This window comes from Euleptes europaea, chromosome 14 (genome assembly GCF_029931775.1).
Source record: "Euleptes europaea isolate rEulEur1 chromosome 14, rEulEur1.hap1, whole genome shotgun sequence".
In the NCBI taxonomy this organism is placed as follows: domain Eukaryota; kingdom Metazoa; phylum Chordata; class Lepidosauria; order Squamata; family Sphaerodactylidae; genus Euleptes; species Euleptes europaea.
In genome coordinates, this window is record NC_079325.1 from 26,343,026 (window position 1) to 26,368,717 (window position 25,692).

At 43.9% G+C, this 25,692-nt stretch overlaps 1 protein-coding gene across 1 annotated transcript in view; it reads left to right on the forward strand.

Annotated features, from left to right (window-relative positions):
• The window catches only part of PEBP4 (phosphatidylethanolamine binding protein 4), a 232,088-nt gene that overhangs the window by 71,313 nt on the left and 135,083 nt on the right, over positions 1–25,692 (forward strand). The window contains exon 3 of the mRNA XM_056860911.1: positions 19,234–19,332. Coding sequence (XP_056716889.1) covers positions 19,234–19,332 — 99 coding nt within the window. The remainder of the gene's footprint in view (positions 1–19,233; positions 19,333–25,692) is intronic.

A 25,692-nucleotide genomic window follows, 5' to 3' on the forward strand; every position in this document is an offset into this window, starting at 1 on the left:
TCTTAAACTCTCTTCTTTTCTGTTGTGCTGATGTTTATGAATTTCAATGGCTTCTCTGTGCAATCTGACAAAATAGTTGGTAGAATTGTCCAGTCTTTCAGTGTCTTGGAATAAGACCCTGTGTCCTGTTTGTGTCAGTCCATGTTCAGCCACTGCTGATTTCTCAGGTTGGCCAAGTCTGCAGTATCTTTCATGTTCTTTTATCCTTGTTTGTATGCTGCGTTGTGTGGTCCCGATGTAAACTTGTCCACAACTGCAAGGTATACGATATACTCCTGCAGAGGTGAGGGGGTCTCTTTTGTCTTTTGCTGATCGTAGCATCTGTTGTATTTCCTTGGTGGGTTTAAACACTGTTGGTAGGTTATGTTTTTTCAAAAGTTTCTCCATCCTATCACTGACTCCTTTAATAAATGGTAAGAATACCTTTCCTATGGGAGACATACATTGATTAAGACAGTGCAATGTGTGCACTTGGGGTCGAACAGGTTCATTAGTAATGTAATATTATCTCATGTTAGAGTTGCCAACCTCCAGGTGGGGACCTGGAGATATCCCAGAATTACAGCTCATCTTTAGACTACAAATACCAGTTCCCCTGGGAAAAAATGGCTGCTTTGGAGGATGGACTGTATGGTCTTATGCCCTGCTCAGCTCCCTCCCCTCCCTAAATTCTGCCTTCCCCAGGCTCCACCCTCAAATCTCCAGGAATTTACTAACCTGGACTTGGCAACTCTGTCTCATTTTAGGATTTTTAAAAAAGTTCTTAAATACAAAATGCATACTTTCCCTATAGTCTATAAAAATTGTGTTTAGGGTTTTAATTTGTACAGCTTGGCGACAAGTTTCTGCGTTCATCACTAATTATTAGACTGCACGAATATTTGGCTGCTTTAGCACTACTCGGCCCCTGGGGAGAAGAGAGAGAATGGGTACAAAATATTCAAATATTTAACAAATTACTCTGCTGCAACCAAGATAACACTGGAATCCCAAACTGTTCGTAAGTTATTGGAAGTTCCCTTGAGCATCCTACAATACACTAAGCAGGGGACCAAAGTCTAATAGTTAGAACAGGGGAGACTGTGAGAAAAGAACCTCTCGGTGGCCCTATGCTTCAGTTCTCTGATGCATCCCTTTGGGAAAGCCATCTGTTTTGATTCAAAAGGGGAAAATTGTGAAATTTTATATTAAAGCTGTGCTTGATACAGCCAGCTTTTTCATTCAGTATAATCTACCATTACTAAGTCCAACATATTTTCTTGTCATTGCAGACCAAAACTAGCTCAGATTTCCTGTTCTCAGTGAGAGAAAGAGGTTTACTTTGGGGTGAATTTATTTAACAATCCCAGTGGTCTTGGACAGAACCAGTCTTACAAGAACCATCCTCTGTTTTCATCCTTACATAGAAGCCACAGCCAAAGTAATACCAGGATCAGGATCAGCTAGCAGGGAAGGCATAGAAACAAGGGAGACCTTGGAAACAATCACTGGTTATATCCACAGGTTTACCTGGTGCCTTCTAATTTCCTTTAGGCATCAGGACAAAACACATCTTTTTACCCAGGCTTTTAATTAAGGTTTTTTTTTCTTATTAGCCTTTTAATGGTCTGCTTTTGTTTTATGGATCATTTTCATATTTCTGTCCAATTGTTTATTTTTAATGTTGTAATTTTAATTGTACTCTGCCTTGAGTAGGACTCCAAACAGGTGACATGGGGGGAATCCTAAATAAATAAGTAACCTAGATCTCTTAAGGACAAAAGTAGCAGCAGCTATGGTTTCCCTGGGTAACAAGGCTCTCAAAGATGGCCTTCATAAATTGCCTCTCATAGCCACTGTCATCATGGATACCTCCTTAACTAAGCCATAGTTATGTTCCAGTGCTACACCTTGCTCCATCACTATAATCAACATCTACCCCAGTGGAATGTGGACCTCCAAATGAAAGATCAATGCCATCATATGTTTCAAAAATGAAGAATTGTTCCAAGAACACCTTCAATACATGTTGGATCAGGCACCGCCCTTTTATCCCAAGAAGAAAGCCCTTAATTGTGCCATGTCAACTCCGTTGTTGCCCCTTCATTTTGCCTCCCACAGTCCTATTTGAACTTGACCATAAGAGAGACCAAGTCAGGAAACAGAATGGTTGAAGAGGTTCTAAAAAAACACCCTCAGTCTGATGCCAGGAAGACAACCTCAAGCAACCAGTTCCCCACCCAAGCAACCAGGCACTGGCAACTTTTCTGGGGCCAGCTGTGTAAGAGGAGACAACTGGCATGGATTAGGCACGTCCCTGCCACCCAAACCTGCAGAGCCACCAGCTGAGTCCAAGGTGAATCCCTGAGATGCCGGCAGCATTGCTGGGGATTGGTTTTCCCCACTCATGTTTGTCTGAGTACAACCCTAGTCTCTCCCCCACCCTTTTAAAAGATTGGTTTCCCCCACCAACATCTTCACAGGTGGAACTTACATTTTTTTTCTTTTCTTTTTTTTGCACTTGGGCCAGAAAGGTTGCCTACCCCAGCTCTAGTGGATCAGCAGGAATTGACACTCAGTCACAGACAAATGGATCCTGGAAACTGTTTCCTTTTCTTTATTTAACAATCCCAGTAGTCTTGGACAGAACCAGTCTTACAAGAACCATCCTCTGTTTTCATCCTTACATAGAAGCCACTGCTGCCAGAAGTGTAGCCACAGCCAAAGTAATACCAGGATCAGGATCAGCTAGCAGGGAAGGCATAGAAACAAGGGAGACCTTGGAAACAATCACTGGCTATATCCACAGATCTCTCAAAAGGCCAGTCAACACACAATCGAAGAAAATGGGATACATTTTCAATCACCCAAGACCCACATGCACAAAATCTCTCCAAGTAGTGTACTTGTTGGAATCTGCCCACCAAAACAGCAGATGTAGTTTGGAACTTTAGTCAGAAATAAGCAGTAAAAAGGCCAGTAATCTGGATGTTTAAAATGGGTATCACCCAGGTTTGCAGCACCTGGGGGATTGCCTTCTTTGTCTTCTTTAGTCTTCTTATTGGGGACTGACGTAACTGTTACTGTACTAAATGTTATCAGTGTCATACTGTCATTTAACTTACAGCGAATGTTCCTGGTGGGCTGCAGCCCTGTAAAGTCACTAGTGGCTAGCAGCAAGCAGAGCCAGCATGATGTAGTGGTTAAGAGCGGTGGACTCTAATCTGGAGAACCAGGTTTGATTCCCCACTCCTCCACTTGAGCAGCGGACTCTGATCTGGTGAGCCAGGTTTATTTCCCCACTCTTCCACAAGAAGCCTGCTGGGTGACCTTGGGCTAGTCACAGTTCTGTCCAAACTCTCTCAACCCCACCTACCTCTTCTTCTCCTCCTTCCCCCTTCCTCCTCCTTCCCTCTCCTCCTCCTTCCCCCTGCCAGCTCCACAAGGACCCATCAGCAGTAACAGTGATATGTCTTAGATCACCAGTTGCCTCCTCCTACACTGCTGCCACTCGAGGAGGCAATAGATGAGCTAGCAGCCATAGTTGGCACCACTGGCAAAGTCTGACCTCAATGGCCCCTTCAGTGCAGGCGTATAGTACCACAGTGACCACTCAATTTGGGTTGCTCCTGGGCCATTTTAAAGTCCCCATCTTCTCCTGAATGTTGTCAGATGTTCTGTCTTTTAGCAAGGTTATTCTGGGAAGAAATGTGGATTGCTGTTCCACTTCCTTTTCTGGTTCAGGAAAAAAAATTCCAGTCCTGCCTGAAACAATAGGGGAAGCTTTTCATCAAAATCACCTGGTCTCCCATCACTAACAAGAATGAAACTTCACAGTCCAGTCCAATTTTTCTTCCTTTGTGATGAGCAGTGACTGAAGGGAAGGCACATTTGGTTTCTTGCATAATAAATGCTCTTTCTTACTTATTGTGTATAATCCTGAAATCTTCTCTCAAGATTGGCCTTTTGTGTGGGGATATTGCATTTTTGGGACACTGAAAATGAAGACTTTTTTGTGAGCGTATGTGGGAAAATAAGATCCGAGTCCAGACATCCCATTCATTGCTATTGTACCAATGTCACTGGTACCTATCGACTATTTTCCGTGATGTAACTGGTAAAGGGTGATGTAGCACTTCCTCTTCCCCCCCATGATTGTGCCTTTGGTATGAGGGTTCTTGTTTTTGAAAGACCAAATAAAGTCCTCCATTCTTCACTCCCCTCCGCACACACACTCAAGCAATGCTCAGTCATTTAAACTCTTTGTTTAGTAGTATTCAGTGTTATAAAGTCGGGTGGCAATAGCATGGCAATTCTCCACCGCAAGACTATCACTGCTCTATCTATTTTATTGTCATCAGGCAAGGGCTTGCAGGAATGTCCCTCAGAGACTAAAACAAAGACTACAATGCAGTGGGGGTGCACACACGTCCACTGATGATAAGCAAGCCAGTCTTGAACTGTGTTTGGGTTGCGTGGCTCATTGTTGAAGTTCAGCCCCCAGTACACTTTAAAACTGCAGCAGACCTATTCCCACAAGTCACTTTTTCATCTGAAAATGTGACAGAGGAAGGTTTAGATGCATGCCCCCATCTGAGAAACACATGGTTACTGCAGAACTGGCCTGCATTCTAAGCCAACCTGCCAGCAACATTAGGATGTATTGATCAGTGCAGATAGGGTTGCCAGGTCCTACCTCTCCTCCGGCGGGAGACTTTTAAAGCACATCTCGGGATCTCGTGGCATCGTGTGGATGCGCCGACGCGCATGCGTGTCTCTTCCGGTTTACAACCGGAAGTTGCGCCTCGCAAGAGGCCTTATGCCATTTAAACTCTTAGTTTGAGTGCCAGCTGACCGTCAGCTGGTCGGCGGGCAAAGGGGCAAATTGCGGGGTTTGCTCGCCACCACCGGGCACCTGGCAACCCTAAGTGCGGACCATGTACCTGCATCAACGTTCATATGTCCCATCTTGCACATGTTCTTGATCAGACGAGAAATGGGATAGCATGGAAAATGCTGTAATGTGTTGTTTCACTTTTTAAGAGAATTGGCTATGTTTAAAATGATTGGTGCACTGCTGCAGCTCCTTCAGGAAGTTCACCTGATGTATTCTCTTGTATGTTTTCAAAATCAGCAGAAGACAACCTTCTCCTGTGCTTTGGGGGTTAATCCCAACCCCCTGCAGAACTACTTATTGCTGCTCTGGTGGAAGTTTTCCCCACCCTCCTATTTTGATTTTTAATCTGCGGGTTACTTGTTTATTATACTGATTTTATTGATATTTGTTTTCATCATATATACCATTTCCTTTTTTGGAAACTGTTTTGCATTGGTTTGGAAGAAAGGGGATTTCAGCGGTGTTTGTTTTTTGTTTCGTCAAAATTAACGCATTCCCAGTCTCACTGTCTAACCACTATATGTCCAGACTCAATGGTATCACCATTTGGTTTATAATTATAGCCTATTGCAGACTGAACAGTAAGGGATGGGGCATTGGAATACAAGCCACAAGGGTGACAGTGGATATCAAAAAGCTCAGAGAAATTCAGCCTCGTTCACAAACACAACACAGCTGAACAATGCAACTGTGTACTTACAACCTCCGCTGCTTTCAGAAGTGTGTGTATATATGTGTATGTGTTATTTATATATTTAAGAAGAAATCATTTATATATATATTTGTTTGTGTGTGTGTGTGTGTGTGTGTGAGCCCCATGGCACAGAGAGGTAAGCTGCAGTACTGCAGTCCAAGCTCTGCTCACGACCAGAGTTCAATCCCGGCAGAAGTCGGTTTCAGGTAGCCGACTCAAGGTTGACTCAGCCTTCCATCCTTCCGAGGTCGGTCAGATGAGGACCCAGCTTGATGGGGGTAAAGGGAAGATGACTGGGGAAGGCACTGGCAAACCACCCCGCAAACAAAGTCTGCCTAGTAAACGTCGGGATGTGACGTCGCCCCATGGGTCAGGAATGACCCAGTGCTTGCACAGGGGACCTTTACCTTTATATGTGTATATATATATATATATATATATATATATATATATATATATATATATATGTGTGTGTGTGTGTATAAAATCTCTTCTTGTGTTATGGCAAGGCTTATGTCATGATGTAGAAACGTTAGTATATTCAGTTCTTCCCTGATTCGTTTTTTCCTTAGGCAGGGTGTATTACATTTGGGCAGGCTATGAATTCTCTGTGAACCAATGTAGAGCTAACCTGGACCCTAACACATTCCTTGGCATTGTTCAGTTGCTGTGGGTATGTGCTTGGCTGCTTAGGTAGCGCATGTATGGCAATTCCCTAGTGCACTTGTTACCTAGGAAACCATGAGCTCTACATGTGTGTCACTTAACACCCTATTTGCTTTCATTTGGATAAGTCTTTAATTTCTGCATTGCCCCATCTCCTCTGGATCTATTCAAGCTGCCTGTCTTCATACACTAATCCCTCTCCTTCTGCCCTGCCTGCCTCTCTGACTGTGATTCTAAAAAAAAAAAAGTCCATGCCTGCTCAAAGCAAGTTTCCAAACCTGTGGGTAATCTGAACAGCTCGTGCCTTTAACAATAATAACTCAAATTATATACGCGGCTTCTCCCATCCAGAAGCAATTAGTAGCTCAAATGTGATGCTTAACACTTCCATCATCAAAGCACTCTGCAGACGTTAACTAATTAATCTTTCAAATATCACAATGAGGCACAGTAAGGTGGCTATTTCTGCCTTGCAGATGGGAGAATTAAGACATGCAGAGGATCTGGGCTGGACAGTAGTTTGCTGTGCCTGGTTTTGCAAAGTGGGGTAAAAACTTGCAAGAGAGAGATATGATTCAGGTCAGGATTGCAGGCCATACTTCCAGACCTCAGTTCCATAAAGAGTGCTTGGCACCCAGGTTCTTAGCTATTGAATTTTCCAAGTTATTATATTATATAGATAAACGTTCCTGGTTTTTTTTGGGGGGTGGGGATTACTGATTTTTAGCTATGCAACAAATTTTCCACCTGATCATCTAACACAAGCACTCCAATGGTTGGGGGGAGGAATGTGATGGGTGCGAGGGAATACCATAGAGAATACCCCCATGTGGATGCTCGGTGACTACTGCAGATGCCTCTGCATCCACAACGGTAGTGCATTGCAGCTGGGAATCATCCCCATGTGGAATCAGCCAGTAAAGAGCTAAGAAATAAAGAATCCCAAACCTGGAGTAGAGGTCTTCATTTCTCTTTTCTGCTAGATTTAACTTGATTTTTTCCAATAATGGACAGGCAACAGGAAGAAATTTGAATTACCTTTATTCACAGTCATCAAGTCATTGTTGACTTATGGTGACCCCTAGTGGGTTTTTCAAGGCAAGAGATGTCCAGAGGTGGTTTGCCATTGCCTTCCTCCACGCCACGACCTGGTATTGCTTGGCGGTCTCCCGTCCAAATATTTGCCAGGCTGAGAGTATGCGACTGGCCCAAGTTCACCCAGCAAGTTGTCATCGCAGAGTGGGGATTTGAACCTGGGTTTCCCAGATCCTAGTCCAACAATTTAACCACTACACCACACTGGCTCTCAGTACATATTTAGAATACAGATTATTAGAAATAAATGTGCCAGGTGTTGGGTTTGTCTGCAGAAAACCCTGCTTGGAATCTTCAGTTAATGGTTAACAGTAGCTGTGTTGGTCCAGAGTAATATCACAAAAACAAAAATGTTTAATGTCTTTTATTAGGAGCAATTAAAATTACACAAAATAGTGTGCAAGCTTTTGAAGTTCTTCAGAACTCTTCAACAGGTTGAATTTTTTTTTTTTAAGTGGGAGAGAGCTTCAGGCCCTGCTATTAAGGTCTTTGTCTGTATCCCGTGTAGAATGCTAGTCAAGTTTGAGTAGATAGTGGCGCTGGATGGAGCTGATACGAGCTGGTATGGCCTCTGGAAAGAAGAAAGAAAACTCTCTGCTTCCAGTTAAAAATATAAAACCTAGTAGTTGATCAAACGTCTCTCTAACATGAAATGGAACACACAGGCTGAAAGATGATGGGAAACGTCGTTAAATCAACAAAACTGGAAATTAATTTTGGATTATGTATAAGATAAAGAGCCGATGGAAAGCAAACTGGGTACAGTAGTATCACCTACTGGTTGGTGACACTCAGTAGCGTGCACACAGTTTTGTGTCATTTTGATTGGTCTCAACAGAAAGGTATGGCATGACTTCTCTTTTTGGATTTTGCTCAGCTATGAAGCTCTCTGGGTGATTCTCACTTAGCCTAACTTACCTCTTTCTTTGGTCATCAAGTCACAGCTGACTTATGGCAACCTTGTTGGGTTTTCAAGGCAAGAGTGTGGTTTGCCATTTCCTGCCTCTGGTGTCGTGACACTGGACTTCCTTGGTGGTTTCCCATCCAAATACTAAACCCTGTTAAGCTTCTGAGATCTGACAAGATCAGGCTAGCCGGGGCTATCCAGGTCAGGGCAACTTATTTCATAGGATCATTGTAATGTTAAAGTGCCACACTAGCTTGAAGAAAGGCCTGGCTACAGATGAAATAAACAATCTTCACTTGACTCCAAAATAGACTAGGATTATTCCATCACTTGTTATAATGCAAGAAGTACTGTTCTATATTTTGGTGGCGATTTCCAGCTATTGTGTTGTGGGTCAGTCATGAGATCATCAAGTATTCCTTAGTTGTTTAAAATATTCCTAAACAGTTTGGATCCCAAATGCCATATGTAAATTGCTGTCAGAGCTCAGTCTAGTAGCTTTCATCACTCACCAACAGATGGTAAGCCAGGATTTGCTTGTGCTTGTACGTTCTGTGTGGTCACAGAATTGCAATAAAAATGAAGGTGGCTTCACACCATAACAACCCCTTTGTCCCCTATTCTACGGGCAAGGATAATCAGGGACTCAATTTGGCTGGGTCTTTGCTATAGAGTGATTGAACATACGAAAGCTATTTTATAACAAGTCAGATTATTAGTCCATCTAGCCCAGCATAGTCCACTCTTGATAGCAGGGGCTCGCCAACGTTTCAGAGAGAAAGGTCTTTCCCTGGTACCTTTGTTTGAACTGGAGTTCTGTTTCTATACAAACCATGTGTTCTGTCCTGTTGCCACAACATTCTGCCACTGGAAGGAAAGTACGTAATGAATGCCACATTCTCTTCCCCATTGCATGTTTTATTCCATGCAGGCTTTGCATGGAATATTCCATGCAGGCTAGTTCAAGTACCTTTATTGGCATAACAAACATTTCACTAGATACAGTAAAACACATAGAAAAGCTGTTATAAGGCTGTTATAAGGCAGAACGGATTGCAATCATACCAACAAGAAAGTTAGCCACGGTTTCAATAATATTAGGGTCCTGATTGTTAAGAAGAGAGAGAACCATTAAATAATTAGGAAATGCCTCAATCTGAGTCAAGATAGGATTTAAAAATTGAAAACATAACGTTTGATAGAAGGGGCACTGGAAGAAAACATGTTGGATAGTTTCAACCTCTTCGTTGGAACAAGGGCACAATCTATCAGAAAGGGGAATTCCATGCAGGTATTGCATGTTTTTGTTCCATGCAGTATGTCACCTTGCAGTCATATAAGCGATAACTTTTGATACAGAAATTGCCTAGCATTGCAAGGTTGCTAACCCCCTTTTCCCATCCCATGTAAGGGTCTCATCTGACCATCTCAGAGCCGCGTGTGTTGCTGCCTTTGTAGACCGCAATCTGTACAGAAATTCAGCCCTGCTGTTAACTTCACTTGCGCTCTATTCTCGTGTTTGCTGTTATTTTTTAACACTTTTTTTGTGCATAAAAGCACTATCCTCTCCCTAGAGCCTGCCTGCAGTGAAGGCATGGTCTGTACAACTGCAATTATTTAGAAGAACAGATGGAGTGAGGAGCAGAAAGTCTGTTAATAGTAATAGAAATGCTACATGTTAACCTGGACAGCGCACGATGACAGTCCCATGACTACACGTTCTGTTCCCACCAGCTGGGCACCAACGCAGAAGCGAGAGTTTCACAAACATAGCAAAACCAAGAACCCACCTAAAGTTAGAAATCAAATTCCTTCACTCTTTTCACTGTAGCTTTTCTTTTCTTTTTTCCTTCTCTGTACACTCCTACCTCGTTTCAAAATATTTTCATGTTTAGAGTGTGGTTTTATAAATTTTCAGTGTGATTCTCTGGACAGAAATCAGGCATGAATGTGCATGAGGGAAAGTATGGGGCTATTGATGGGAGGACAGAAATGGTAACGAAGAATCCCCATGTCCCCTGATCCACCAGTACTGAACTCTGCTGCTTTTCGTTGAGTCTAAGCGTGAAACTGGAAACTTGGTGGTTTCACATCCAAATACTAACCAGGACCAACTCTGCTTAGCTTCCAAGATCTGACGAGATTGGGCTAGTCTGGGCTTTCGACATTTTTATTTTGCCTTTCGTCTGAGGAGCTCAGGATGGTGTACATTTATTTCCCATTTCACCTTCAAAACAACCCTGTGAAATAGATAAGGCTGAGAGACTGGCTCCCATGTCACCCAGGAAGCTTCCTGGCCAAGTGGGGAATTTGAACCTGGGTCTTCCAGATCTGAGTCTGATGCTTTAAGCACAATACCAAACTGGCCATCAGTGCAGGGCACTGAAGCATATGTATCAGATGCCTTCATAATGGAGATACTTGCAAAACATTATTTTTTGTATCTTACTAGGGCTATTGGAGCACACCGTCTGGAGTCTCCTATAACAGTTCAGTGTATTCAGTGAACCAGATAAGAAGGGGGTTGCTCACTGCCCGGAGGAAAAAATGTCACGTCTTTTTAACAGAAATTTCAAGGGATATTATTTACCAGGTGATGTTCAGCATCCCACTCCCACATACAAAGCCTCTATTACAGAAGAAGAAAAGCTCTCAGGCCATCTCTCCTCCTTGTTTTGTGTGTCTGCAGAAAGGCTCTATCATGCTGTAAATAAGTTCTCCAGAGAAACTAGTCCCAAGAAGAGAATTGCCCAGTGCTATGACTGACTAATAGAAGGTTGACCCATATGCCAAGAATCATGTATGCAGTCAGTGTCTATAATGGTTGATGATTCACTAGTACTCCCAGCAGATTTTCTTGTCTTCAGTCCCACAGAAAGACATTGGTGTGGGAAATATAAGGGACAACCAGGGTGATTTTTTTAAAATAGTGATTTTTCTATCCTTGTATACACCTCCTCTCAAAATCCCAGAACAAAACTAAAAACCTCACAACATTTGGGGATGCTTCACTATCTCGGTTTTTGGTTCATTTGTTTTTTTCCGGTAGTGTAAAAGAACATGGACCTATCCAAAAGAAGATCAATGCAGAAAGAATAGGTCTATTATCACTTTGAATTCAAAACACAAAGAAGCAAAGATCCTGCCAAAAAGATTCTCTCACGTTAAAAGGTCAGTTAAGAGTTTTAAGAGTTAATGTGTGTGTACCATCAAGTCACAGTTGACTTATGATGACCCTGTTTTCAAGGCAAGAGACATTCAGAGGTGGTTTGCCATTTCCTGCCTCTGTGGACTGAGAGTAGGGTTGTCAGCTCCAGACTGGGAAACACCTGGAGATTTTGGGGGTGGAGCCTGAGGAGGGCAGGGTTTGGGGAGGGAAGGGACTTCAATGGAGTATAATGCCATAGAGTCTACCTTTCAAAGCGGCCATTTTCTTCAGGTGAACTGATGTGTGTCACCTGGAGATCAGTTGTAATAGCGGGAGAGAGCTCTAGCTGCTACCTGGAGGCTGGCAACCCTAGCTGAAAGCATTCTGAGAAAACTGGCCAGGGTCACCCAGTGGGCTTCACGTGGAGGAGTGGGGAGTCGAACCTGGCTCTCCAGATTAGAATCCGCCACTCTTAACCACTAGGCCACGCTGGCTCTTAAGAGTCAATAGGCTGTTTTAAAAGCCATCTCCAGGGCCAAGTGATCAGGCAGTCATTCCCCATAACCTAAAAAAAATAATATGCTAGTTGAGAGAACAAAGCATGAACAAGAATTTATCCCATAGCAACAAACTTTCCAAATGAATCTCCAACTGAAATTCCTGGGAGACCCAAGGCTGCCGTCCTCAGAACACTTTCCTAGGCATAGGTCTCCTTGAAGAAATCAATTTCTCTTTGCTTTTTAGTTTCCAATCTGTGTCAAGGAATCTACACGAAATCAAGAACTGGTTGTGTCTAAGGTTTTTCTGCCAGAGACTTGCTGTCTGGCCACGGATATCACTTTCCCTCAGGTGTAGGGTTGCCAACCCCCAGGTACTAGCTGGAGATCTCCTGCTATTGCAACTGACCTCCAGCCGAAAGAGATCAGTTCCCCTGGAGAAAATGGCTGCTTTGGCAATTGGACTCTATGGCATTGAAGTCCCTCCCCTCCCCAAACCCCGCCCTCCTCAGGCTCCGCCCCAGAAACCTCCCGCTGGTGGTGAAGAGGGACATGGCAACCCAAAGCATATGCAAAATGGCGTGGAGGGAGGACTGGGCTCCCTGCAGTAGAACTCGGATGAAATTGCCTTACTGGGTGTAACCTTCAAAACTGCAGGGAGACCCAAAAACCACCTGCTGGTGGCGAAGAGGGACCTGGCAACCCTATTCAGGTGGGAAGAGTGCAGTAAGGTTTGAGAGATGGGAAGAGTTTAAGTCAGTGAGACTTAAACTGGGCGGGGCACCAGTGGTCAGTTGAAGCAAAGAAGGATGAGTGTTTTTACCCCTACAGCACATATAGCATAGGATACTTTTTATTCACGTGAACATGCACAAACCAGAGGAATTCATAATACAAATTAATTTCGCACCCTTGTAGATTTTTTTTTTTTACCTTTAACTGACTTAGCCAAAAACCGTTTTAAGCCTCCCGTGTTCTAAATGCCTTAACACCAGACTAGTTTACTATGTTGTATTTTGGTCACTTTATGAGAAGACAAGAGTCACTGGAAAAGACAGTCATGCTAGGAAAAGTTGAGGGCAGCAGGAAAAGAGGAAGACCCAACAAGAGATGGATGGACTCAATAAAGGAAGCCACAGCCTTCAATTTGCAAGATCTGAACAAGGCTGTCAAAGATAGGACATTTTGGAGGACTTTCATTCATAGGGTCGCCACGAGTCGGAAGCGACTTGACGGCACTTAACACACACACAGTTCACTATGGTTTCAGAGACAAATGGAATTTCACTGTCTACTAAGGGATGTGATAGGGTATATTCTGTTTTTCTTCAGCGTCATCAGTCCCTGTCCATGAACAGAGACAAATTATCCGTCCCGTTATGGAAATATTTCTATTGTCTCGGAGAGATTTCAGCCTGAAGGGCTGCTCCCTACCCCACCCCCTCGTTTTCAGGCAGTTCCCACAGCTGTCCCAGAAGGGAAGCCAGTTGATTTTACTTGACAGGGCTACATCCTGTCCCCTTGCCCCCAGAAGGATTTCAGCCTTTCCTTGGAAAAACCCCGTCATGTCACAGAGATCTTCGAAAGGCTGTTCTTTAGGATGTGGTTAGCAAACAGCGGGAGACAGTTCTCTTGTATTTGGAAAGATTACAAAGGCTGTTCTTACTTCAGGTCTTGAGAGACAAAATGTCACCGGAGGGCAACATGTGACTTAGTGAGAAGTACTCAGAAGTGCGGGGCATAAATTTTCATAGTTTATGTAAGCAAAGCATCTTGGGTTAAAGGCAAGGTACAAGGCTGACCCCAAATCATTTTGAGGCCTCATACAAAAATGGCCCCCTTGCTAATTACCTTCCTCTAGATACTATTCCTAGAAAGACAAGAGGTAGCAGACAGGTCTCCTTCCCTCATGCTTGGTTTGAAACCTAATTAAAATTATATTTGAATAAAAACATTTTTTTTAACTGTTGTAAGCCGGATTTATTCTTTTCTTTTTTTTTGAAAAGCAGAATAAAAATGCAACAGTACAATGGGGCACAGTCCTTTTACCTGCTAGAGGACAGGGGCAGATTGGGGGAGACTAACAACCCTGGAAACAGGCCCTGGCCCCAGCCAGCCTCAGCCCCACCTATCCCAAAGGAGGGAGGGGGCATCTGCCTGGCCAGCTTCAAGCAGGAGGTGGTTGACCAAGCTGGGTGGCCAGGCAGGGTGAACCCGAGCAGGGTAGCTGCATCCCTTGATGCAGCAAGCCCTCCTTCCCTGTGCCCGCCCCTCTTTGGGGGCTGGGGTTGCCCCAGGGTGTATGTGGCCCCAATGGGTGGGCAGCCCCTCAGCCATTGGCCTCCCAGGACTCTTCCTAGTGGTCTTAGTGGCCATTCTGGCTCTGCTAGAGAACTTCCTGGTAGATTGTGTCCTTAGGTCAGAATGGAACACCTCAACTGGATTTTCTATTACTGCTGTGTATGGCTTTTTGGATGTCATAGCAGAGTTCTTTTTGGATAATTTTATATTTAAGATTCCTTATTTTTCAAAATAACATTTGGTTTTGATATAAATGTAAAGACGGTTATGAGATGCCCTGTGAGGATCCTCTGGCATGGAAGGATGGGATAGAAATTCATAGACTCATAGAGTTGGAAGGGACCACCAGGGTCATCTAGTCCAAACCCCTGCACAATGGAGGAAATTCACAACTACCTCCCCCCCCCACGCCTCCAGTGACCCCTACTCCATGCCAAGAAGATGGCCATCTTTTCTCTCATCATCTGCTGAAGGTCATAGAATCAGCATTGCTGACAGACGGCCATCTAACCTCCTCTTAAAAACCTCTAGGGAAGGAGAGCTTATCACCTCCCGAGGAAGCCTGTTCCACTGAGGAACCACTCTAACTGATAGAAAATTCTTTCTGATGTCTAGATGGAAACTCTTTTGATTTAATTTCAACCTGTTGGTTCTGGTCCGACCTTCTGGGGCAACGGAAAACAACTCGGCACCCTCCTCTATATGACAGCCCTTCAAGTACTTGAACATGGTTATCATATCCCCTCTCAGTCTTCTCCTCTTCAGGCTAAACATACCGAGCTCCTTCAACCTTTCCTCATAGGACTTGGTCTCCAGACCCCTCACCATCTTTGTTGCCCTTAAGAAATTCCTTAAGAAATACAATAGTACTGGCTCACAAAGGCCAGCCGCAGATTATTTTTAATTACTTAACATCATGGGTAGTGAGTAGAGCTGTTACACGGTAAGGACTTCTGCAGGAAGAGGAACCTGTTGGTTATTTATTGCACAGCGAGATGCTTCACTAAACAAAAGCTCATTGTTACAATAGTTATCACTCCCCCCCTCTCTTTTGTATGTTTGCATGTCGATGGTAAGTTGCAATTAACATTTTGACAGTGGTATCTGTGTACAGTACAGCAACCACTTGTAAACCTGTTAATACTAACTTTTTTTAAAAAAAGCTGTTTTCTTCACAGTCAACTCTGATAAAATGTTTTGTTTTAAAACAGTCTTTGTTAAACGTAGAATTCTTAGAAAGCTACATGTGTGGGGGGTTATTTAGGGATTTTCTAATGAAGGAGGGGTTATTTTTTCCCTTCCAAACATATTACTGGGTTAATAGAAATTAAACATCTAGCATCACGGTCATAAATATGTGATATTCAAATGGGTCCCTTGGTTTCGATAGTACTCACTCCCTTGGGATATTCATGATCCAGAAAGCAAAGACAAGGCTTAATTAGATACACTAATGAGAGATCAGTGAATGGACCTCTTGCTACTTTATAGCTAAAATAGCAGTCCCCATTTTGGAGTGGGATCTTCATGTGAGGAGAAGATAGCTATTTCCCCACTGTCTTTGTAGTCTAGGCCCTCCCCTCCAAGCTGCTCTGTGCCCCGTGGCAAGAGGGAGAGCTACAGGTACCTGTATATTTTCCCGTTGGGGCAAATAGCAGTATCATAGTGGCTGATTTACATCAGGAGTCTTCAACCTTTTTAGCATTCAAGCACCTTTGGAAGTCTGAAACAAGGTGTTGGGTACAATCACAAAATGGCTGCCACATCAGGTTGCCAGCCTCCAGGTAGGTCCTGGAGATCTGGAATTTCAACTGATCTCCAGACTATAGAGATCAGTTCCCTAGGGAAAATGGCTACTTTGGAGGGTGGCCTCTATGGCATTATACCTGACCTTCCCCAGGCTCCACCTCCAAATCTCCAGGAATTTCCCAACCCACAATTGGCAACCCTACTGGCATGGGAGACAGAGCCAACCACAAAATGGCTACCATGAGAGTCAGAGCCAACCACGAAATGTCAGGGAGTAAGGTTAATCATAACTCTGATAGTAGCTTTTCAACGTTTCAGGCAGAATCTTTGTTTAATGGAATGCCTTTTAAAATTAACATATTTAAAATATTTTCGTGCATAAACTTAGAATAAGTATACATACTGAGCTAAGAAACCCTCATCTGGCACTATATATCAGGCATCTGAAGCACATGCAAAAAGGAAAAGGGGGGAAATGCTTCTTTTCCTGGCTGTCCACTGTACACAAGCTCTCTCATGAGCCCAAAGCTTTTTTAACCTGCACTGTTCCTTGTAACAATGAGAGTTGGTGTTGAAGAGCTTGTGAGAGCTCCTTGCACGTGTATATTAATAGAGAGATTTGGGGCAGGTTTTCATAGGAACATAAATGCTTTTTGAAAAGTGAACAAGACTTGATGTAGTGGTGTTATTATCAAATTCCTCCTGAATTATAAAAATGCATTAAAACTGGGAAGATCTGATGACTTCAATAGAAGGTCCAGTTAGATATATTAAGCATTTTAGCCCTGCAGCCCAATCGTGTTTAGATAGAATCAAGTTCCACTTTGTTTCTAGAATATCATTCAGCTTTTTGCACAGGCAAAGTACTTGATATAAAACCACTGTCCTCATCATACCATAAACATCACAAACACAAAAAGGCCCACCTGGCCCTGCCCACGTTCTAAAAAGACTTGGCGAGCTCCAGGAAAGGTGCTGGTGTGCGCCATGGCACCCACAGGAGGCTCCTGATTTAAATACTGGAAACAGTATGGATTAAATATCCTTTCTTCCAGTGCCATGGCCACTCCACCTGCAATCTGTGGTTTTAAAAAGGCTGGAGATATTTTAGGGGATCTTAAGTCATCAGGTGCAGTTAAGCCACTAGCCTAGGGACTATTTATATTTTCCAAGGAGTCCATTGCCCTGACCTGGGTGGCCCAGGCTGGCCGGATCTCATCACATCTCAGAAGCTAAGCATGGTCAGGGGATGGGAGACCACCAAGGAAGTCCACGGTTGCTATGCTGAGGCAGGCAATGGGAAACCACCTCTGAATGTCTCTTGCCTTGAAATCCCCATGGGGTCACCATAGGTCAGCTGTTACTTGATGACACTTTTCTCCACCCAGAAGTCCATTAAAATACCAGGAGTTGTCTGCTGATCAGACGTTTTGTTGTATATTTTTGAAAACATGGGTCTTTAGGGCAGGGAGGAGAGGGAGTGGTTTGATGATGACAGCAGTCCAATCATCAAAAAGTGTGCTGGAGGCAGGTTGGAGTGGGCAGGAGATTGAAAAGCAACAAAAACATTACACATGAGGAAGGTGACTCAGAATCGGCTTCCAGAAAAAGTTCGGGGTGAAAGTGGTCTCAAAAGAAATGGCAAAACAATTGGGGAGGGGACAAAAGTGAAAACTAAAGGCACAAAAATGCATGCAAAAAAACAGGATAAACCAAAGGAGTATGGGGCCAGAAGTGACAGCAAAAACCCATGTGGAAAAGCCCTCAGTATGTAAAATTCGGCATTCCTAACATTTCCACACTGTTTCCCTCCATCTAGGCTCTGTGGAAGATTTCCTCCATCACTCTTCCCCTGTGTTGTTGATTGTCCTGGTCCTCAATTGTTAGGGTTGCCAACCTCCAAGCTGTAGCTGGAGATCTCCCGCTATTACAACTGATCTCCAGGTGACAGAGATCAGTTCCCCCTGGAGAAAATGGCCGCTTTGGCCATTAGACTCTATGGCATTGAAGTCCCTCCCCTCTCCAAACCCCACCCTCCTCAGGCTCCATCCCCAAAATCTCCAGGTAATTCCCAACCCAGAGCTGGCAACCCTGTCGACTGTCCTCCCCACAAACCCCTTTCTGTTCATAGTTCTTATGTGGGATCATTCAGTCTCTTCACCAAACCAGCCTTCCTCCCAACCCTACCTATCCATAGGCCCTGTGTGAGGTCATGCCTTCCTCTACTGAACCATTTCTCATTCTTTTGCTGAACCATTTCTTCACCCTCTACTAAAGCAATCCTTCCTGAACCCCTCATGGCCCTAAATCCTTTGTGTGGCATGTCCTTCCCTCTCTGGAAAGAAAATTATTTTCCAGCAGCGTCACTGATTCCCCCCCCCCCAAAAAAAATTCCTTATAGATACTCCCCTCTCAGTCAGAAGGGCTCTAGGATAGGCAACAACATGCTTGTGGTTGTTGGATTGTGAGGGCTTTGTTATGCCCAAATCCCTGTTAAATTAGCAGAGTGCACAAAGGCTGTTGTGCGCAGAGAAGCCCATCCAAACCTCTGTATGTGCCAGGAACAAAATTGCTAGGAGCCTTTTGTCTATTTAACTAATATACTTCATTTATTGTGGAAAGTCCATTTCTGGATAGGATAAAGTATAGTTGCCTATCTATTCTAACTAACTAGGATGGAGGGAGATCCAGGACATGCGTCCTTCCCTCATGGTGGCAAGATGGAGAAGAGTGCCAGTGTGTGTGAGGAGGTGGGGAAGAAACAGGAAGGAAGGAAGTTTCCCTAAGAGTAGCAATCTACATATCAAAGGGATAGGTCAGAGCAGTAGAGAAAGGATGCCCCAGTTAGGTATACCATAATGTATCACCAGTGAGAAACATTTATTTATATATCTGTTCAGTGGCACTGTTGAAACCATGTCTTAAATGGAAAAAAAAAAGCCTTTTCATACATCATGTACTGAACTTTCAGTTTTCTTGTACCGCATTACATTTTGTTTGCCCACCTCCTTTCCCCCCCCCACAGCATCATATATGGCCTTTTCAAATGAGAGAAGTTCTTTGCAAAAATCGACATAAATTATTTATTCTCTTTTCTCCTTGACCGTATCCCGTTGCTTCTATTAGAATTGCCTCTCTGTATGTAGCGACTGTTCTGGTAAAAGAGAAAAAAAAAAGTATAATGCAGGCCCGGAGACGGTGTCGGCATATGAAAGTGGATGAATTATAGCTGTTTTTCTGGGAAAGTTTCCTTTCTTAACTTGCTTGCCGGCTCAGACCACTTTTCATTTCCCTTTTCAGAATAAACAGTATGTTCTGATCATGGTGGATCCAGATGCCCCTAGCCGAGCTAATCCAAAATATCGTTACTGGAGACACTGGATTGTCATCAACATCGGAGTGAGTACCAGAATGGGGAATATATGGTAGCATGTCAGCTCCAAGGAAAATTCTGTTTGGCCCACACGCAGGTCAGAGCATCCCCGGACTTAGTCCTTGGGGATTGCACAGGTCCTTGGCTCCCAAAGCTTTACAGCCCATTCCTGAGAGGGAAAGCTGTGCCGGTGACTGGAGGCAGTGCAGCCATGCTACCTCCAAAGGAGGTTCCCCACACACACATACAAACTGAGCCCCAAACCTTCCCCTTCCCTGGAAAACGTGTGCAACCAGCGTGGTGTAGGGAGCCAACATGGTGTTGTGGTTAAGAGCGGTGGTTTGCACAGGGATACACCACCACAAAAGGTGGCGTATCTCCAGGAAAGGAAAAGGGGGCATTCCCAGGCTGAAAGGGCTTAGGAGTCCGCCTAAACGCGGCTCCTCCCCTGGCCCAGAGTGGAAACGCCCCGGGAACGCCCCCAGGAGGACTGGACCCCAGCACAAGGCTGTGCCGGTGTCCCTGGGCGGCAGCAGCCCTGGGAGGACGGCATCCAGGCCCCCCTGCTGGCATCCGTGCCACCCTGGGCTGTTTAAGTGGCACAGGCGCCGGCGCAGGGCCCCGAACGCCGACGCAGCCCTTTCCTGGCCTCCTAAGGACTTTCACCCTTTAGGCTCAGGAATGGGCTGTGCAAGTCCAGGACTTGGATGAAAACACATTTGAATGTGGGTGTAATTTGTATACCTGTTTGACAAAAAAGTTCTTGTTTTGTTCAAAGTGGTAATTTTGACATGAAAACGATAATTTTGCTCGGCTCTAGGTAAAGTTTATGTTTGTGGCATGCTTGTGCATCCACACACTGAAGCTAAATGGTGCATTTTAATGAGTTTGCAGTTCAGTGGTTTGACTGTTGTTATGTGGATTATAACAAGACAGTGTCCCGGTGTCCACTCAGAACAGGCTGCAAGAAACAACAGTGTCTGAATCGATGTCCTCATAACCAGATTAGAAATGTAAACTGCAGATAGTGGGAAAGCAAAAAAGACGCAATTATTATGGGCTGTCTTGTGACTGGAGAGTAGGCCCAATGTTCTCTGTACTTAGTCTAACGATAGACATTAGTGTTTTTTTGGGTATTGAAAAACAGTATGATGCAGCCATCTCCGTTCATGATGCATAGAGGTCTTTCTTTTATCCTCTCTTTTATCCTCTCCTGTCTCTGATCAAACAGGAGGTTTCTCAAGTTTTTAAAAAGCCCACAAAAGCTGTTTGACCAGAGGCAAGAGCAAAATAATTGTATTTGAGAGCCAGCGTGGTGTAGTGGTTAAGAACAGTGGTTTGGAGTGGTGGAGTCTGATCTGGAGAACTGGGTTTGATTCCCCACTCCTCCACATGAGCTGCGGAGGCTAATCTGGTGAACTGGATTTGTTTCCCCGCTCCTACACACGAAGCCAGCTGGGTGACCTTGGGCTAGTCACACTCTCTCAGCCTCACCTACCTCACAGGGTGTCTGTTATGGGGAGGAGAAGGGAAGGTGACTGTAAGCCGGTTTGATTCTGCCTTAAGTGGTAGAGAAAGTCGGCATATAAAAACCAACTCTTCTTCTTCTATAAGCAACAATGACCCTAACACTTTCAGCTCTTAAATCTTTTGGGTAGCCCTCTTCAAATGGAGATAGAATGCCTGTGCTAGTTGGGAGGGAGGAGGAACAAAGCAAGCTCCATCCCTGGTCTATGTACATCCATTTGAGCTATTGTATAGAGCCAATCATATGCATGTACAAATATAGCTTTTCCTTAAATCAGGGATGGGGAACCTCAGGCCCGGGGGCCGTATGCGGCCCCCGAGGACATTTTTTGTGGCCCTCGGGAGCTCCGGGAACCCTGCCGTGGAAGCAGGGCGCAGGGTGTCCCTCCCCGATGGTGTTCCTGGGGCCACAGCTTACAGCGCCCTTGTAGCGCCCTTTGGACCTCCTCTCACCGACTGTCGGTTGTTGGTCAGCGAGAGGGGAGGGACGTTTCCCCCAAGGCTGTCCCCTACAGCTGCGGCGTGCAGGAACGCTGTGGCACATTGTAAGCCCCTCTCGCTGCCTGTCGACTGTTGAGCAGCGGGGGGTGGGGAGAGGCCGGCGGCTCCCGGTGGCAGAGTATGCATGCGGGAGCCGATTGGGCTTGGAGGGGGCTTTTATGGACTCTGGGGGGGAGGGCATGGAGACTGGGGCCCGGTTGCTTGGGGCTCCGTGCGCCGCCGGGTGTGTGTGTGGGCGGGGAAGGTGGGGAGGCTGGGGCCCGGTCGCGCAGGCCGGCATGCGCGGGTGTGTGTGTGTGTGGGGGAGGCTTTTCTCTTTTTTCTTCCTCTTTTTCTGTCACTCTTTCTCCTTTCTCTCCCTCTCTTTCTCCCTCTTTTTCTGTCTCTTTCTTTGTCTCCCTCCGTCCTTTTTTTCTTTCCCTCCATCCTTTTCTTTCTTTCTCCCCCTCTCTCCATTTCTTTCTCCCTTTCTCTCTCTTTCTCCCTCCCTCCCTTTTCCTCTTTCTCTGTTTTCCTTCCTCCCTTGCCAATCGACTGTGGGCTGCGCCCCCCATGCGCCTTGTTTTCTGGGGCCCACCGCTGGCTGCCCTCCCACCTGGGAGGGGGGAGCAGGGGCACCCTGCAGGCCTTCTCTGTGTGGCCTCCCCTGGGGTTGCCAACCTCCAGGTGGTGGCTGGAGACCTGGCAACCCTAGCCTCTCCCCCCCCCCACCGGGAGATCTACACCTGTTATGGCCCTGAAAGATGTTATAAATGTGCAAATGGCCCTTGGCAGGAAAAAGGTTCCCCACCCCTGCCTTACATGATTGAGAGCCAGGGTTCTTGGATATAGCCCTATATACAGTTATTCAACTGAACGTGACTAGATCTAGAGGTGGGGGGGTTTCTTCTATGATCTTACTCTACCTCCCCTTATATACATTCATTCTACCCCTAGAGATCATCTGAAAAGAGCTTGTCAGTAAGTTATCATTCAAGCTTGGGTAGGTGATTTTACTTTGTGCTTCTGAGTAATCACAGTTCTCTGACTAGAGTAGTATGAAATTCAATTCAGAAGTTTGTTTTAAAAAATGGCAGGAAATTCTGCAATATAAAAGACAAGCGAAACACAGCTATGACTACTATTTATGTCCACTAATTCTGTTGTGTTGTCTCTGACCTTTCTCTCCATGTGTTACCAGCTTCAGAGAAGCACCGTTTAGAAAAGCTGCTTACTTCTCTTTATGCCTTCTTGTATTTTATAATATGTTTAAAAGTTTAGGTGTTTGCAACTCTCATTTGATCTAATAATCTAGGTACTAAAGTCTAATTAAGATATCAATTAATTTGCAACCTGCATTTAAAAAGAAATATCTAGTTGTTCTCCTCTATTATTGTCTGAAATTACTGCCAGGGGCTTTTCGTACAGATACCTTAATTAGACTTTTTATTGTTAATGGGAATATTGAGCAAATTAAAATTGGATATTAATACTTTCCATGATTTTCATAATTGGCTGAAGAAATAAAGCATTCAGAATAATTGTAGCAGCTTGTGTACAATTTTACTCCTGAACAAATTCTTTCACAGGAATCCTTATGCATTCCTTAACAATGGGGACTTGAAAGTCTCTCCTTAATTTCAATATTTATTAATTTTTAAATCACAAAAAAAGCTGGAGTGAACGTTCCTCCTTCTGTATGCAGATCTTTCTAGTGTGTTAGCTCTTGATAATTATTGTAATTAAAAATAACTTTTGAGGCAGGCAAGAAAAGTCTGAAATTCAATACAGCTCCCCCTCTGAAAAGCAACTCTGTTAAAATAGCACGGTGTAGCTTCTCATGGCACGGTGGTAGTTCAGTTTTTCTTCACAGCTACAAGGCTATAATTGAGAGGGGAAGAAATGTGCTTACCTGATTTTTCAGAATAGCTCAAAGGCTGAGTAACAAATTCAAACTAGAAACAGAAAATATGGGTATGTATGTGTGTATGTGACTCCCATTTATATCTTAATAACATTTTTAGGAAACCTGGACAAGACGCTAATGAGGGTTAACCTATATCACTGTCTGTGATATAATAAAGATTTTATGGGCTTTAAATTACATTTCTATCAGTGACTATCATGCTTTTCCAAATATAAATCATGTGAGCAATCTCTGGGCGGATCCGCTAAGTGGCCTGTCTACTGAGAGGCTTTTCCCTATACAAATCCCCTCTTTCTCTGTTAATCTAATACTGCCAAATGTCTTTATCTACCAATCTTTGTTTTTAGTTATTTGCACTGCAGTGGCACTGTGATTATCAGAAAGATCCATTGCTCTTGGCTCTTGTACTTAAGAAGAGACCTGTTTCTTTATTCATTTTATTTACATCCAAAGCTTCCAATTTATGCAAAAACAAGATATCAGTCAACAACAGTTAAAAATGGCCAGTGGCAATAAAATGTTTATCGATCACAGTGAACTAGATGTAGCAACATAAACGATATTTAAAAGGCCAATAGCAACAAAATAAGTGTTAAAAGATCTAAACAAGAATTTAAAAGGCCAATTGCAGAAAAGATTAATGTTTGAAGACCAATACAAGAGGCACAGTAACTGGATTCCCTCCCTGAAGCCATTAGCCTGGCACTGAGCCAGTTACGTAGGGTTGCCAGGTCCCTCTTCGCCACCGATGGGAGGTTTTTGGAGCCTGAGGAGGGTGGGGATTGGGGAGGGGAGGGACTTCAATGGCATAGAGTCCAGTTGCCAAAGCAGCCATTGTCTCCAGGTGAACGGATCTCTATCGGCTCTCTATAATAGCAGGAGATCTCCAGCTACTACCTGGAGGTTGGCAACCCTACAGTTAAGCCTTTGATGCCAGGGAAAGTTTTTTTTTTTGTTTTTTTTTACCACCCAGGGTTTTTACTGATTCTCAAACGTGGAGCAGGGCTTTCATAGAAAAGTGGTGCAGGACTTCATATAGGAGCAAGCAGTCCTTTAGGTGCCCTGGTCCTATACTCTTTACAGCATTGAACACTTTGAATTAGGCCTGGAAGTGAATCAGAAGCCAGTGTCATTTTTTTTAGGACTGGTAAGATGTGCTCCATATAATTTATGCCAGCCAACAATCTTGCCAGTCAACATTTTGTACCAAGTGGATCTTGGAGAAAGTCTCCAAAGGCTGCCCCAAGTCCTGTGTGTGAGAAAGCAAGCAGGTTTTGATCATTCAAGAGGCGTCAACGAGAATTTATTTGGATAAGGAGGAGGGAAATAAAGGCCAAAATCTTTTTGATCCCAGATACGCTATTCTTGAACTCTTTTGTTCCAGATCTGCTGCATGACCTTGACAGATTCTTTCCCCCCCCACTTACCTCTCCACAAAATGGAGGTGAGGCCATCCCTACAGATAAGACTTGGTTCGCTAGCATCAAAATATTCAGTGCCATTGTGCCGCATTACTTTGGCACCACCCCAAAACTCTTCAAGCTGAATTCAGTCTTGTAGGGTTTCAGCCAGAACTTTGCCCCATCCTGTTGTAACTTTCAACAGCCTAATCTATTGAATACCTTCTGTTACACAATTCACCATTCATTGCTTATCACCATTGACGACACAGTTTCTCAAATTGTCGGTGAGAGGGTGCTTTAACTCCAATTCAAAATAATGTATATTTGTTAAAAAATGTTGCTACAAAGTGGAGTAATATCTTTTGATGACTGTTTTTAAAGCCCTTTAGGTTTTCATGGTAATTTGCAGTGTAGAATTATTTAGAGATAAGAGCCAAATTAGCTCTGAAAGGCGGGAGGTCGATATGTCCCGTTATCCATGCAAGCAGTGTTTAAATATAATCAGCCTTTACTCTAATGCAGCATAATTGTTCATTTGAAATAGCTTTTTTTTACTTCATTCAGTGAGTCATTAAAATATTCCAAAGATAATACAGCAAATTAGAAATAAATTTATCACATTATCCTACATGTACTGAGGAGTATCAGGTAACTAGGCAGAGACTGAACTGGTTTACATAGAGAACTAGTAAACAATGTTTACTTTGTTAATTTAGTGGGAAGAATAACATGGGGGGGAGTGTATTTTGCCTTCTTTCAAAATCATTGACAGTAAAAAGAGAGAAGTGAAGCAAATCCATACTGTTCAGAAATCTGCTAATTTAACTTTTATTTTTATTAATTGATTTATTTGTAAAAGAACGTTGTTACAGGAAATGACTGCCAGAGAGTTCCTCCATGAATATTCCTTCTTGAGACATAGGAAAGGGGGAAGAAAAATCTACCCTGAAAATAATTTGGCTGCAGAGAACACTAGGGTTGCCAACCTCCAGGTACTAGATCTCCTGCTATTACAACTGATCTCCAGCCGATAGAAATCAGTTCACCTG